At 43.4% G+C, this 16,521-nt stretch overlaps 2 protein-coding genes across 2 annotated transcripts in view; both read left to right on the top strand.

Moving 5' to 3' along the window:
• Window positions 1-3,122: 3,122 nt before the first annotated feature.
• On the top strand, window positions 3,123-11,431 carry slc38a11 (solute carrier family 38 member 11; the record flags this gene model as incomplete). The annotated part of the gene is given in 12 exon segments (XM_084442950.1): window positions 3,123-3,174; window positions 3,708-3,782; window positions 3,880-4,014; window positions 7,120-7,185; window positions 7,282-7,388; window positions 7,482-7,522; window positions 7,524-7,559; window positions 8,041-8,111; window positions 8,633-8,794; window positions 9,025-9,137; window positions 9,465-9,596; window positions 11,195-11,431. Coding segments are annotated over 12 exon segments (1,227 nt in total).
• A 1,536-nt stretch (window positions 11,432-12,967) lies between these two features.
• cobll1b (cordon-bleu WH2 repeat protein-like 1b) overlaps window positions 12,968-16,521 on the top strand; it is a 29,262-nt gene continuing 25,708 nt past the window's right edge. Inside the window, exons 1-2 of the mRNA XM_084443455.1 lie at window positions 12,968-13,026; window positions 13,314-13,382. Of these exons, the coding sequence (XP_084299581.1) occupies window positions 12,983-13,026; window positions 13,314-13,382 (113 nt within the window). The 5' untranslated portion in view covers window positions 12,968-12,982. The remainder of the gene's footprint in view (window positions 13,027-13,313; window positions 13,383-16,521) is intronic.

Raw genomic sequence — 16,521 nt, 5'->3', positions numbered from 1 at the left:
GGGTGGTTGAAAGTAATGACTTTCTTATAGGCTCATGTGTCTCCTGGGGGTAAGGGATGATGTATAATCATCCTATCCAGCCCCTGCGCCTCATATACGATAGATAGATAGATAGATAGATAGATAGATAGATAGATAGATAGATAGATAGATAGATAGATAGATAGATAGATAGATAGATAGATAGACAGATAGACAGATAGACAGATAGATAGATAGACACAAACAGACAGACAGACAGACAGACAGATAGACAGATAGACAGATAGACAGATAGATAGATAGATAGATAGATAGATAGATAGATAGATAGACAGACACAGACAGACAGACAGACAGACAGACAGACAGACAGATAGATAGACAGATAGATAGATAGATAGATAGATAGATAGATAGATAGATAGATAGATAGATAATCAACTTTTTCTGGAAAAAAAATAGCCTACATACACGACACAACAATAAATAAATAGGCTATAATATATCATGTGCAATCTTATATGATGTGTTCCCACGGCTGTATGCCCATCCTGGACATAGCCAACATTCATATCTGGACTGTAATAAACACAATAGGTTGCTGTAGATATATCAACGTCCAGTTTACGGTATGGATGTGTAAAATATATTCTTGTTCGCCTATCGAGCCCCTGAATTCTCTGGTCAGACCAGATATCCATGTGCTCTGATGGCCCCTAGTGGTTGTAGGCAGCACTCACATTGCAACCAGAGATTCCATAGGCTGTTCTTAATGCAATGTCCTCTAAATTGTGTAGTCATTAAAGCAACCATTGGTGGGAAAAAAAGGTTCTCTCAGATTACCCTGAAGTCACGTGATAGTTGCCATGGCCTTCCAGCACGAGAATCTCTCTCTCTCTCTCTCTCTCTCTCGTATGTGTGTGTCAGTCTTTTGAAGCATAACTTTATTTAATAGTATTCTTGGGCAAATTACAACAGCCATAAGTCTTAAAAAAGGGGTCAAAACATATTTACAGACTTCTTTGTTGAATGTTTCCTCATGAACGTTAGGGCACTTTCCAGGGTTTGTGTTGCTAGCTGGACTGGCCAGTGTTTGATTTTCCACTCTGACCCATTTTCTGAATCAGCAGACCCTTGCTTCTCTGACTCTTCTGGTGTTTTCCAGGACGAGGCAGCAGCCTGAGACCTGATGGATGGACAACAACACTCTGTTATGGAATAGACACAATAGAATGGGGGTAGGGGGTGATGGTCCACCAAAGATGTCCACCAAATCGAAGTTACACTTAGTATAGAGCTTGAAAATGTAAGGGAGTGGCTCATAGACAACAAACTCTCACTGTATCTGGGAAAAACTGAGTCAATTCTGCTTGGTACCAAGGGCTAGCTAGCAGGCTAACCTGGAGCAGACTTGTAGGCTACAGCCTCCAAACAACACAATAGATCATGTGTGGGTTTATTTTATCATGGCTTTGTGACTGTATCAATAAACACTTGAAAACAACGTGTAATATTTTGTATGTGAATCAGCACAGGTCCATGTCTTTATCCAATTCCATAGTTTAGATTTGTCTATGATCAAAGGGAATTAAAAACCAGACAATGGGAGACACTCATAAGACAGAACTCATGTATCATGCCCTTCCAGTCTAGTGAACTATTACCAAAACCCGAGAGGCTAGGTGGATTCTGTCCCTCCCGTTACACTAAATTTACAGAATAGGCTCAATCTGAGACGGTTCAGGTTTCAGGGTCATGCTCACTGCTCGGGTCCCTGGACTGGAGGTAGTTGGTCCGCCCAGGGGTGGTGGCGGGAATTACACCAATGGTACAGCTTGGTAAATCGTCTTAATAAACAATATTTTGTATGTGAATCGGCACAGGTCCATGTCTTTAATCAATTCCATAGTAAGCCTCCGCTTTTATTGATGTGTTCTATTGACCTTTTGGATATTGATTATTGATGCATAGGCTATGTGTATGATGGATGTACTCTTTTAGTGTTATGCATTTGTTGTTTTGCACCATAGTATTTTTAGGACATTTTTAATGTGATAATGTCTATATGGTTTCCTACTATATTTTATCTTCCTTTTTTATTACCTGCCCAGGGACTACGGGCGGAAATTAGCACTCTGCTAAAACCTGGTGCAAAACATCTCTCCTTTTACAAGGTTAATGTTATTTGTACACTGTCCCTGTCTTAATAATAAATAATTAATTCATTCACTGCGACGGCAAGCCCGCCCTGAGCCCTTCCTAGCTGTCTCTCCCCTCTCTCTCTCTCTCTCTCTCTCTCTCTCTCTCTCTCTCTCTATAGTTCTATTTAAAATATCACTGCGCCTATAATTACACTACTACTCGCGTCATGATCAAGCTCGAGCCGTTGTAGGTGAACCGTCTTGTTTCACTGTTTCAACATTCCAATGTAATTTTCGCACTGACAGTCAGTTTATCACATCCTGATTTGTTTCCCTTACCGGATAAAGTAACCACAAAGACTCCCAATATGTGGTCTGTTTACCAAAATAAAGCCTGGTTGAAAATGTGTCGACACGTTGTCGGACTACCCCGGTAGGGTCTGTTGGCTATATAGGAAGAAGAAAATAGCAACAAGTATTTGCCCACCTTTTCGATTGTAATCGGTGGTCTGGCTCATGGGCTATGGGTAGTTTAGCGTGTGATTACAGTTCCAAAGCCGTCCTGTCAGCGGCGCTGTTGCCCTCTTTCCTTTTTCTCTTCCACCGGCGGTCAAACCACAAGTCAAACCGAGAGTTTGGAACATCCAGTTCAAGAGATTCAATTTCATGGTAGAGATGTGAGCAGAAAGTTTCCAAAATCACCGTAACTCTAAGAAAACCTGCTGAAACTCAAGGCAGCTGTTGGTCAACTCAAAAGCGCGGTGACCAGGTGCACAAAATGGCTCAACAGGTAGGAAATCTTTGACTATTACATGAGAACATATGTTGGCTGAAAGTGGGTCGTTTTAAATTGGATACAGACAAAATATTATCAGGTGAATGGTGCCTTTTATCAAGTTTACATACCTTGTTGATTCTTTGCCCCTCCAGTTGGACAATGGGGACGGAAAAACATTATTTTCTCCACAAAAAGTGGATGGAGAAGCAGGAAAAAGTACGATGTCATCAGCTTTTAATTTTATCAATTCGATAATAGGATCTGGAATAATAGGTAAATAAACAATTCGATTTAAGACAGACAGCAGCAGTACACCTGTCTCAGTATTGCATGATAGTGCGGAGATGGGTAATCAATGTTATGAATGTATGAGCAATTTCTCCTCATGATTATCTGGATATTATTGTGTAAACTCTGACAATAAATCATTTTCCCAGCAGCCATTTTGATACGTCATTGCAGGGTAAATACGTTTGTATGTATGTAATTATTGCCCTGGTGCTTACAACATCGACCCCCCCCCCACACACACACACACACACACACACACTCCCCCGGCTACAACAGCCCTTTCTGCATCATATGATCAGCGCCTGGGATAGTTTTTTTCTTTCCGATTTTTTTTCACTCTTTCACTCTCTGCACCAACATTCTTTCCAACATTTTCCCAAGGTCATAGTGGTTCATCCAGTTCTCAATCACCTACAACAAAACCACGAAATCCATGAAGTATTATGACTTTAATTCAATATGAAAATGACAAAACTACAATACTAATGATTTCGTGTTTGTGTGCATTTGGACAGGTTTACCGTATGCCTTGAACCAGGCGGGCCTGCCTCTTGGGCTCCTGCTCCTCGTAATGGTAGCTGTCATTACAGGTGTGTATCTGAACGATGATGGCTGTAATCTTGTTTTATAGCGACATTAATTAAACTATGAAAAGCTAACGTGTATTGGTGCTGTGCTTGGCTGTAGACTACTCCATCATCTTGTTGATCAGAGCAGGGAATCTCTCGGGGACTGAGAGTTACCAGTCACTTCTCCACAGCACGTTCGGACCCCCTGGCTTCCTGGTGCTGTCTGCACTACAGTTCCTATACCCTTTCATCGGTGGGTCACAATCAGGTTTAGTTTTCTCCAGGGAGGTTTTCAGGGGCGGCTGTAGCTCAGTTGGTAGAGCGGGTCGTTCAATGATCGAAGGGTCAGCGGTTCGAATCCCAGCTCCGACTGTCCACATGTCGAAGTGTCCTTGAGTGTCCCTAACCTCAAATTGCTCGCAATGAGCAGGTTAGCACCTTGAATGGCAGCTACTGTGAATGTATGGGTGAATGAGAGGCCATTGTAAAGCGCTTTGAGTGCCGCTAAGGTGGAAAAGCGCTATATAAGTGCAGTCCATTTACCATTTTCACACATACTAGGAATCTGTTTGACTGTTGGTGCATAACATTAAATAGACAACAATAGACAAGGCGCAGTGCAAAAGATAGGACAGTGCAATATATTATAGCACAAAAAGCAATAGGGCAAATACAATATGATCTGTGCAATGTAATCCTATATACAATACAATCAAAAGTCATGTGGAAAAGTGGGTTGGCCTCTCTGGTCCAGTCCTAAATTGGCTTAAGACCTATCTAACCGGTCGGGATTTCTTCGTCGCCCTCGGTGATTATAGCTCAGGAAAGATCCCAATGACCTGTGGGGTGCCCCAAGGATCGATCCTAGGACCTCTACTCTTCAGCCTGTACATGCTGCCCCTTGGCAGTGTCATCAGGAGGCACAACATTAGCTACCATAGCTACGCAGATGATACCCAACTCTATATTTCTGTAACACCCAGTAACTACAGCTTGGTTGACTGCCTTGTCAAGTGTACTACAGATATAAATGTATGGATGTCACATAATTTCCTCCAACTAAACCAGGACAAAACAGAAGTACTGATCATTGGAGAAAAAGCTGAAAGAGAGAAACTAGCTGCACACTTAAAAACTCTGGAAATGGACACCAATTGCCAGGCTAAAAACCTAGGTGTCATACTTGACTCAGATCTTAATTTCGAAAATCACATAAAGAATATTACAAAGACATCTTTCTACCACCTAAGGAACATTGCCAAGGTGCAACCCTTTCTCTCTCAAGCTGACACCGAAAGATTAATGCATGCTTTCATCACAAGTAGGCTGGACTACTGCAATGCTCTACTATCAGGCCTACCAAAGAAAGAAACAATCTCTAAGCTACAAATGATACAGAATGCTGCAGCACGAGTCCTCACTAAGACTAGACGAAGGGCACACATCACACCAGCCTTAAAATCACTACACTGGTTACCAGTCAACTCTAGAATAGACTTTAAAATACTACTACTAGTCTATAAATCTCTCCACAATCACTCACCAGAATATATTTCAAACATGCTTGTTAATAAGTACATGCCCAACAGACCACTCAGATCCTCAGGTACTGAACTTTTAACAGTTCCAAAAGCCAGGACCAAGAAACACGGAGAGGCAGCTTTTAGTTTCTATGCCCCCAACCTCTGGAACACCCTACCGCAGTGCCTAAGAAGGGCCGAAACAACGGAGGTCTTCAAGCGAGACCTCAAGACATACCTTTTCGACCTAGCCTACAATCACTAGCTAGGAACTTCAGACACAGAAAGGCAGCCTCAAACCTACCTGTGAATCCTCTGTATACATTGGTCCAGTAGATGCCCCACTGTCGCCCGCAGACAATAGATACCCCCGTGTCAGTTGTGGATGTTGTAGTACTTAGTTAACACACACACGTACACACAGACACACACCAGTCCACATCCAGCTTAGGCCTGGACCTGGGCCCAGTTCCCTTTCCCCTCACCCTACCCCGGGTCCGTATCCTTTTCCCACCCCCAACCCTACCCCCGACCCCTGCCTCTAACTGGACCCAGGCACACCTACACTCACGCTCACACACATACAGACATACACCAGTCCTGGGCTCAGATCCCCTCCCCCTCACCCTAACCCGGGTCCGTATCCTTTTCCTACCCCCCACCCTACCCCAACCCCTGCCTCTATCTGGGCCCAGGCACGCACACACACACAGACACACATCAGGGTTTGCCACACCTCTCCCATGATGCTCTTATCCTTTCTTGCTCTAAAAATGTAGTTTGTTGTAATGTACTGCTCTATATATGGCTCTGTGTGCTACTAACCCTGTTCTGCCTCCCCTCTCCCTAGTGCCTCTCTCTCTCCCTCCTATCTTCTAACCAGGTCCAGTGGATGCCCCACTGTCACCAGCAGACCACCCTGAGTCCGATAGATACCCCTGTGTCTGCTGCAGATGTCGTAGCAAATTAGTTAACACACACACACACGCACACACAGACATACAAAAGTCCACTTCCGGCCTTAGGCCTGGGTCCAGTACCCCCTCCCCCTCACCCTACCCCGGGTCCGTATCCTCTTCCTACCCCCACCCTACCCCTGACCCCTGCCTCTACCTGGACCCAGGCACACTCACACACACACTGACAGACACCAGTCCTGGGCTCAGATCCCCTTCCCCTCACCCTAACCCGGGTCCGTATCCTTTTCCTACCCCGATCCTACCCCTGACCCTGCCTCTATCTGGGCCCAGGCACATTTATGCACACACAGACTTACACCAATGTTTGCCATGTCTCTCCTATGATGTTATTAGCCTCTCTTACTCTGAAAATGTAATTTAATGTTATTTATTGCTCTATAAATGTTCTTAGCCGGTAGACAAACATACTCCAGGAGCTTGCTCGATCGCCTCGTTGAGAGGGGTCAGGGAAGAATTTTTACAACTCACTTATCTGGCCCCCGGGTGATTACTGTTTTTTTGCTTCCCTCTGGAATATGTAGGGGTGGGATGTCTGCCCACCTCCCTTGTTCTCTGTAAAGCGCATTGTGTTGCCTCTGGGTATGAAATGCGCTATATAAATAAAGCTTTGATTGATTGATTGATGTGCAAAATAATGCACAGTCAGAGAGGGACACAGGCCTTGTCGATGATTATTTGTCATTATTTCGGAGCGTGCCATTATTTTGGAACCTGAAATTAAGTCAGTCTTTTAGGTAGGTTACTGATATATAGACAAATTATATTTTGAGAAGATTCTATTATGAAATAATCATGACAATATTAGAGAGGTTGATTATATGATCGCTAATTTTGTAACATCACCATTTTCTTCCATAGCGATGATCAGCTACAACATCATAACCGGTGACACACTGACCAAAGTATTTCAGAGAATACCAGGAGGTACTGTTACCAACCCACTGTGTGCATCTAACTTCAAAGCAAAGTTATTATCTCATATAATGTTATCTTAATCATTATTTTTCTTTGTTTTTGCAGTCAGTCCTGACCACATACTTGCAGAGCGACACTTTGTGATCTTAGTGTCCACCATTCTCTTCACACTACCTCTGTCGCTCTACAGAAATATAGCAAAGCTGGGCAAGGTAGGACTGTTGATTAGACATGGTCACTGATTGGTCAGGTACCACTCATGCACTGCAGTATGAGTCACCGTCAATGTGTGTCTGTGTTTCCAGGTGTCATTGTTGTCTATGGTGTTTACCATTGCTATCCTCATCACTCATCGTCAGAGCGGCTACGTTAGGACCACAGATGTACAGTACTGGAGCCTTGACTTCTCACATGTCACTCACTTCTAATCTCAGTATTTTTCACGTCACTCACTTCTAATCTCAGTATTTTTCACGTCACTCACATCTAATCTCAGTATTTTTCATGTCACTCACATCTAATCTCAGTATTTTTCACGTCACTCACTTCTAATCTCAGTATTTTTCACGTCACTCACATCTAATCTCAGTATTTTTCATGTCACTGACTTCTAATCTCAGTATTTTTCACGTCACTCACTTCTAATCTCAGTATTTTTCACGTCACTCACATCTAATCTGTATTTTTCCCAAGATGAAATCACCACCAGTCCCATGGATTCTATACCACTTCATATACATTCATTATTGCTTGGTTTACACTTTTGTTTTCTTAAATGGGTATTTGATGGAAGAAAATTGTAAAAAGGTGTTGTGAATTTTTTTTGTGACTTTGTGACAGATGTTATTTTGTCCATTCCTCCAGTCCTCCTACAGATGATGCTTGGGTGTTTGCAAAGTGGACTGCAATTCAAGCTGTTGCAATCATGTCTTTTAGTGAGTAAAACATTGCCTTATTATCAAAATTGCATTATCCTCATTATCAAGATGACATGTGAAAAGTAACACAGTCAACAACAACAACAACAAACTCAGCGCTCAACGAGATACCGAAGACATTCGTCCAGGTTTGAGTCAGTCTCTAAACGCTGCGCTCAACTAGAGACTGAAGACATTCGGCCAGGTTTCGTTGCTAAAAGTGGGTGGAAGCAATTTGAGAGATTGTGAACCCATGCATTGCAGAACCAATCCAACGTCTTTAGGGCGGCGGCCTTTGCTAATGGGGCGGTGAATGTTTTGTTTTGGATTCTTCACTCCAGTTTGTTTGGAGGGCATCATTTCATCATAGTGTCGGTTTTTGGCGCTGCTCTAGCTAAGGTTTTCAGTGGTGATGTCCAGACTCCAGACTTTTGGATGCGGAGGTCTCTTAAGTCTGGCATGGCGAGACCCAACAGTATACAGCGTGTTCTAGTCCGTGTTTTGACCTGCTGCGTGTCGTCCGCCCGTGTGTCCTGCAGCCTTCACCTGCCATCACAACAGCTTCATGATCTACGGCTCCCTGGAGGAGCCAATCCTGAAGAACTGGGCCCGTGTCACTCACGTGTCGGTAGGCTCTGCCGCCATCGTCAGCGCCCTGTTTGCCGCCGCTGGCTATGTCACATTCACTGGCTACACACAGGGTAAAGCATTGTCCCTTTAAGGTATTAAAGAGACAGACACACAGGGTAAAGCATTGTCCCTTTAAGGTATTTAAGAGACAGACACACAGGGTAAAGCATTGTCCCTTTAAGGTATTTAAGAGACAGACAGGTTGGACATGTATCCTTCTTTACAGCCTATGCTGTCTCACAGTCTTAGAGCCCGTTATTGTTTACTGATCTCGTCTTGGGTTGACTTCCTGTATTCTCAGGTGACGTCTTTGAGAACTACTGCAGGAACGACGACCTGGCGACGTTTGCCCGTTTCTGCTACAGTGTCAGCATCATCACCACGTTCCCTCTGGAGTGTTTCGTGACGCGAGAGGTATGACATCATCAGCCCTCATAAAGAGAGGAGATAGGATGAGAGATCAACTTTATTGATAAGAGATCAACTTTATCGTCTCGGAAGGGAACATTTTCTCAAGGCACAGCACTGGATTAAACACAAGGGAAATACAGAACATGGCATCACACACACACACACACACACACTCACACACACACACCTCCCAGTCACATACTGAAAATACAGATAAGATACTTTATGTTGAGTTCTGATTCTGATTCAAGGGAGGAATTCCACTTTTTCTTCCTTGACGCTGCCATTTGTCCATAACGAGCAGTTTTTCTTGTTCTACTGTGTTTTCAGGTGGTGTCCAATGTCTTTTGTAACGGACCTCTTTCCAACACCGCCCATGTAGCTGTCACCGTCCTCATAGTTACCGCGTGCACAGCAATATCCCTGGCCTACGACTGTCTAGGTGTTGTTCTGGAGTTGAATGTAAGCAGAGAGTCCTCCCAACTCGTTAGAGTGCTCCTTTAAAGGATAAGGACACAGAATTTCATGTTGAGCCCTGTTCCTGGCTTCCCTGGCATGTATCTGACTAGTACAGGTACAAAAATATTTCTGTGCAGTACAGAGTTCTGTGTCAATAACGAATAATTCGGATTCGGAATTTCGTGGAGGTTTACAGCGTGAAGGGATGGCTGTTGTATGTTCGGTGAAATTAGTACTGTTTACAAGTTACTGTTGTTTCGAAAAGCAGAGGCAAAAGGACCTATAGTGTTTAAAGGACGACTTCAGAGCTTGGTAAGCATAAACCATGTAATTCCTGAACTTGAAATCCATGTATATCATACTTTTTAGCGTTTTTCGAGTGTGCCCATAGCTAGCAACGAGCCAGGGTGCGCGCGCCGACGTTATTGACACAGAACTCTGTACTGCACAAAAGGAGTAGGGAAGGGAAGGAATAGGGCTTAGTAGTAAAGGGAAAATCATATTTAGCCCTGTTTTAAGGTTACTTATGATCATATACAATGGTTCAGATCAAAACGTTGACAAAACTAGCACTTTTGAGAAAGTCTGATAATTGCTCTACCACCGTTTTGGTCATACAATGGATGTAGGTGGGCACCGTGAAAAATCATTCAAAAACATGTTAAACTCTCAATTTCAAAGACAAGAAACTCACTGAGGTGTTGGTTGGCATTCATATTACATTACATATATTACATATAATTCGCCATAAAGTAAGATTCTAGTTCATCTGGAAAGGCTTTTTTAAATATTTAGCATAGAACTATTTAGTTGCAGCACATACGTGTGTAAACTTCCGCTTGAACTGATTCCGATCTCGCGCAATGCCTTGAAGTAGTTCCGCTTCCTGAATCCCCTCTGCGGATTGATCTACACATCTACAACGGTCGCTTCAATACAAGTCAATGGATTTGGATAAAATGATCAATAAAACCCTACAGGATTCATACTTTGCGGCAAATTTGATGTCAGAACACCAACGGACACCAATTACACCCTCGGTGAGCTTCTTGTCTTTGAAATCAAGAGTTTAACATGTTTTTTGAATGATTTTTCACGGTGCCCACCCACATCCATTGTATGACCAAAGCGGTGGTAGAGCAATTATCAGACTTTCTCAAAAGTGCTAGTTTTGTCAACTTTTTGATCTGAACCATTGTATATGATCATAAGTAACCTTAAAACAGGGCTAAACATGATTTTCCCTTTACTACTCCTTTAACATGAAATTCAGTGTCCTTATCCTTTAACGAATCCCGAGCCCCACTTCAGTGGCTTTGATTGAGACTGAATGGTTTCAAATCAAATCAAACTTTATTTATATAGCGTATTAAAAAAATACATTTTTCATACACAGAGACAACACTATGCACTTCACAGAGAGTAAGGGGTGTGGGGGGGGGGGGGTGATCCTACCCCTAATTTTCCAGACGGAAGCAAAAAAAACATCAAGTGAAATGAAGTAGTTCTTTGAGTTGGCAAACTGCATATAGGAGCATATAAGCAGAAGGTGAAAGCGTATGTTTTTCCTGGCCTCTTTTACATGTTTCTGGGTTTCTCAGGGTGTCCTGAGCGCCACCCCGTTGATCTTCATCATCCCGTCGGCGTGTTTCCTCAAACTGTCCCCAGGCCGCTGGTTCGAGGGGGAGAACCTCATCCCGGCCGTCCTCCTCCTGCTGGGTGTGTTTGTCATGGTGACCGGTCTGGTCATGACCGGCCTCTATCCCCAAAACTGCTCCCATGGAGTGGAGTTGTTCTACTGCATAGCCAATGGCACCAACTCTACACCTCCCACATAGGAGCTCTCTCACAACCCCACTGTAAACAGAAGTAGCCCCACTAGCCCTGGTCCAGGTCAGTATACTATTCGGGGCTGTACTAGGGACCATTCATTGCATCATAGACTCTTTTCACTTGGTCTACATTACCGCATCTACAATCTGCGATATTATTTTGTTACTCACCGAAGGGAAGGTATTTTTTGAAAGATGAAAGCCTTTCTTCTAAGGTGGCTACAGTTGTAGCCCCTCACCTTTTATATAAAAAGCAACTTTTTGCACTGAAATAGCACATATCCACCGCTATCCACTCATGGAGCTATTGTAGTATCCACTAGCCTGACATCGTGACCCTAATCATGTGATCTCACAGGCTGTTTCTGTATGTGGAGAGAGATCACGTGATTAGGGTCGTGAAACCAGGCTAGTGGATATCGGTGGATATGTGATATTTAAGTGCAAAGAAGTGCTTTTTATATAAAAGGTGGAGGCTGGAACTGTTGCGATCGCTGAGAAAAGGCTTTCATCTTTCCAAAAATGTCTATACTTCGGTGAGAAACGAAATAATATTGTCTTTAGATGCGTTAATGTAGACCGAGTGAAAAAAGTAAATGGCGCAATAAACGGTCCCTTGCAGGGCAGTATACTGGGGTATAGCCCCGAATAGTACACCGACCTGGACCAGGGCTATAGCTTCACGTTTTTTATTTTATTTTTTTATTTAAAAAAAAAAATCTGATGCCTTTTACGTTATTTATGAGGTGGATAGGCTATGATGCGTTTGTGTGAGGTACTGTAAAGTACAATGCCACAATTAACTCTTAGAACTAGAGGTGTTAGGCTATTATTTTTTATGTTGACCTTGTTTGTAAGGCAGTTAAAAATAAACAAATCTGTCTTCAACACATGTTGTAGTCCTGTGATCTCGAAACCTGCCACACGATGTCGCTACAACACGAGTTAAAGATTCGTGAGTAGCCTAGGCTAAAAAGATAGCAGGCTGTTTCAGCAACGAAAACACTGACAGTAGGTCTTGCCACATTACCTTTATCAATTAGTGTACAGGGTCAATTAATTAACCATTCAATGAGATTGTCTCGAGTCGTGTTAAAAGTGCTGAAAAACGATCTGACAGTAATGAGACAGCCGGCCTGGGCTGCGTGTTTTGGTAGTGTAGCCTAGAGACTGCGAGTCGCCCAGTTCCAGTCTAAACTCTGTGGTCCGCTGGGAGTAATGAGAGGGATTTGGAGAACGCCCCTCTAGGATAGCCTAGCCTCGTCTGCCTCTATGTAGCCTTCTCTATAGGCTCTGTGGCTGTTGCTGCTGGGGCGCACTCGTTAGTGAAACAGCAGAGCCGAGTCACTGTTCAGATAATGTAGGTTGCTTGTTTGGCGAAAAGCGGAGGCGTGCTGGTGAGGAACGAACTGACGCCCAAGACTTAGTTGAACAAAACGGTGGGAGTTCCCGCATGCTCAAGCGAAGATGGATCAATGCAAGGAATGGAAAGCAAAACGTCCTTTGTAACTTTAGTTGTTCCGCTCCGGGTACCTTTTCCCCAATAAACTAAGACTGATGAAAGGTGACAACTTCCCCGAGGGCCAGTGGCGGTATTCATGGTAAGAACTGATGGGTTTAGTAGGCTGTGTGTGTACAGGGCGAATAAACGAATCTTGAATTCACTCGACATTTGTAAAAATGGAGTGGGGAAAAAAAGTTTTTCCGTGTGATATATGACTGCATGTCCTTGTAAAAAAAAAAAAAAAGTTTGCTTGGAAAACTATGACCTCATTGTCATGAATTCTCCCACTCGCGTCAGGCGCTGTGATGAGACGGCAGCTCGAACCTGAGCATTTTTTTAGGTAGAAATCATGAGCAATTGTGCGCTCTGTTTGTCTTTTTCCAGTCCGGATTTTGTTAAACCTGTGCAACTAGACATGGATGGAAGCCCACACCGACGTCTGTCTGGGGTTAGGTATGTATGATGAAACGTCCGGCTCCCTCATTTGCATACATTCATTCTGATTGATGATGATGACTGGGTGCATTTCAATTGCCAGTGGCATCCTATTGGATGATGGACAATTCTTTCAAATCTGCTACGTGATGAATTGTTGATTTGTGTGGTAGCACTGGAAAATCTTTGGGACATTTTAGTCACTGCTGCTGTTGACACTCAACCACATCACTTCAGTTAAAACCATTCTCGGGCTTTTACCAGCCCCCACTGTCATTCATTTAGTTATATCTGCCATTGAAGTCTCGGCCTTCTGTTGCTTTCACCGATTTCGACAACATTGCAATAATTGCTTTTACAACCACATGTTGCAAGGAAATTGCAATTCGTCTGAGCAAAGAGCTTTGTCTAATCTAATAGGACAGAAGCCAGAGGCAGCTTAGATGCAATCTTCATCTCTGAGTCAACTACACCAACATTCTTCTGCACCAGCTATATTAAGTCCCTTAAGTAAAGTCACAGTTGCTGAAGACATTTCAGTAACCTTTGAACTTTACTCATTTCCTGCTTTCAGGGTTGTACTGAGAAACTGCCTTGACCACATGTTGGGGTCATGGGAAGCATTTTGAAAGCAACGCAATCCGCATCCTCTGCCTATCCCCTGATGACGTCCTGGCTGTTTACTTTTCTGTTGGGGACACCAGTTTGTTGTTCCTGTGATTCAAACTAATTGTATGGAATGGCGCATTGCCAGTGATAGACACATTGTAAAACTAATAATCCTTGAGGAGGTGTATCCCAACTCTAGTCAACGATGATCTCGTCCAGACTATTAAGACTGCGACTTCTTGGAATTTCCCACCCATTTAATGACATGGAGATGATGTCATCTGACTTTATCCCAGTGGTTGGAAGTATTTCACCCTTAAATCGGAGGAGTGAGTTTCCAGCGTTCTTTGGAAGTTTCTTTTTACAGTCACTGCTCACTTCTTTGGCATGCAAGAAGCTGCTGACGTGTTGTGATTTTAATTAGAAGTGAGATGGAGAATTTGAAGGCTTCACAGCAATTAATGTGGGGTTTCCAAGTCTCCACACATTGATCAGGTCTGAAATACACAATCATGCATATCAACAATATCATTTAATGAAGAGAATACTTTCTCAGCATGGCTCTTTGATATTTCACGTTGGTGTTGTGTAATTCGGCAGCAGATCCACATTTGTTTGGCCGTTGAGAGGAGCAGGCTACCCAATTCAGTCTGCGGTTTGACTTCTGTTTGGAAACGAGAACCTCTCTCTCCATAAGCTGTTGTGAGGAAGGCAGAGACACGCGTTCCCTGTTTTATTTGTGGCTTTTCATACTTGGAGCCATTAGACCACCGCTTCTGAAAACCCACCCGCTTTTCAAACGCGATGATATGTGGGGACGTCATTCGGCCCTCGACGCTATGCCCTGTTTGTTATCCAACCACTGACATTGCCAAGACGCAGGCCGGCTGTTTCCCAAGGGGGAGCAGTTGGTAGCACATGAGCATAGCAGCACAGTGCATCGCTTATAGTGAAAACAATGGGATCAACTCATCGGGCAGACAGTTAAAGTTACTCTATACTGTACGCCTCTCCATATCTACATCTGCTTTGTTCATTGGAAAACTGACTTAGCTCCAGAAGAGAGCATAATATTTTTGTCGCAGCAAGACGTTTAGAGATGACATCTGGTCTCATTCTGGACTCGTGATGGCCTGACAGTTTGGCATGTCCGACCAGGACTGGAGCTACGGTAAGCCACACTGCATTATGGGTGGGAGAGGAGGATGCTTCGTCAGTTTGCTCGGTTGTTGTGCGCTTTACGAGTTGACATTCCAGTCGATCCGCGCTCACTCCCGCGGTATTATGGACCCTGTCCCGGTAATAGGACACACCTTAAAGCATGACCTCACACGGGCTGGGAAGCGTGGGATTGGTTAAGGTATCGTGAATCCCCACAGCTGTTTCCAGATGCTCGGCAGGCCAAGGGCACAGCTGCTCTCCTGAGGCTAGCGGTGAAAGTTATGGCGAGAGGGAGACGGGCCAAATCCTACAACAAACAGAGCTGAAAGCAGCAAGGCCTTGTAGTCTATACTTTAATATGAGGTCAGTGGTTTGGGCAGTGTCATCATAACAAAATATCATGATGTCATTTTTGACAGAGGACAAACCAGGTCGAGGCTATTGTATTGAGTAATGTTTAGGGCTGTTCTCATAACTGGAGAATCTTATATAGATATATCGCACTCTCTGGTGCAGCGTGGAATAACAAGGGGAATAGTGTGTTTACTAAAGTACGCTTGGAGTTAGAACAGAGAGAACCCTTAAGAGTTCCTGCGTTTGCAACATTTTCCTCCTGAAACTTTCCTGGGGGATATAATGCCGCCCTGTTCAGACAGGAAAATAATTCCCAGTTGGGGCAGAAATGAGGTTACCGGATCATAAAGCATAATGGAGTCCAAACTGTCACTGAAGCCCAAAAAGCAAATAAAGACAGACATTTAGGGGACTCACCCGTCACATGCATTACAAATATCTATACTTTTTAATTACTTTACAGCACGTGGTCGAGTCGTTGCACTGGCCTTAAGTCAACAGCAGAGTCCACTATGCACAATGTTTTCCATCACAGTACACATAAAGTACAGTATATTTTGAAGTCACATAGCATGGTCTCATCTTCAGTACTTGGGCTTTATTTTGAATATGTTTAACAATTTTGGAGCACAGATATTGCAATCCAGAACACTTGGAGAAGAAGTGTAGCAAGAGTAAATTTGGTGGGTAGGAAAATGACACATTTTCCAAACATAAATTTAATCAAGACCTAAGACAAGCTCGTATTCGCGAAGCTTGGCGTGTCTTGGAAATACAGGGCCTTTTTATGTCTCGTGGGTTTCTGCCTCAGAGGGCTAAAACAGACAAAATGGCCATCATCCAGCAAGCAGGGGATAATGGGTCGTCTTTGTTGAGCAGTTCAAGCCAACGCACTGACCGTAAATACCAATGAATGATTATTACCGTGGTTGTACTGGTAAGAACAAAAAAAAAAAATCAGGGAACAATTTGAAAATAATTGACAATGATTAATTAAAAAATGAGGTTTAATGGGTCATTATATCTGCTAAAA

Source organism: Borostomias antarcticus (genome assembly GCF_949987555.1).
Source record: "Borostomias antarcticus genome assembly, chromosome: 9".
Classification (NCBI taxonomy): Eukaryota; Metazoa; Chordata; class Actinopteri; order Stomiiformes; family Stomiidae; genus Borostomias; species Borostomias antarcticus.
Note: the sequence above shows the minus strand (reverse complement) of the source record. Positions and strands in the feature narration are given on the sequence as shown.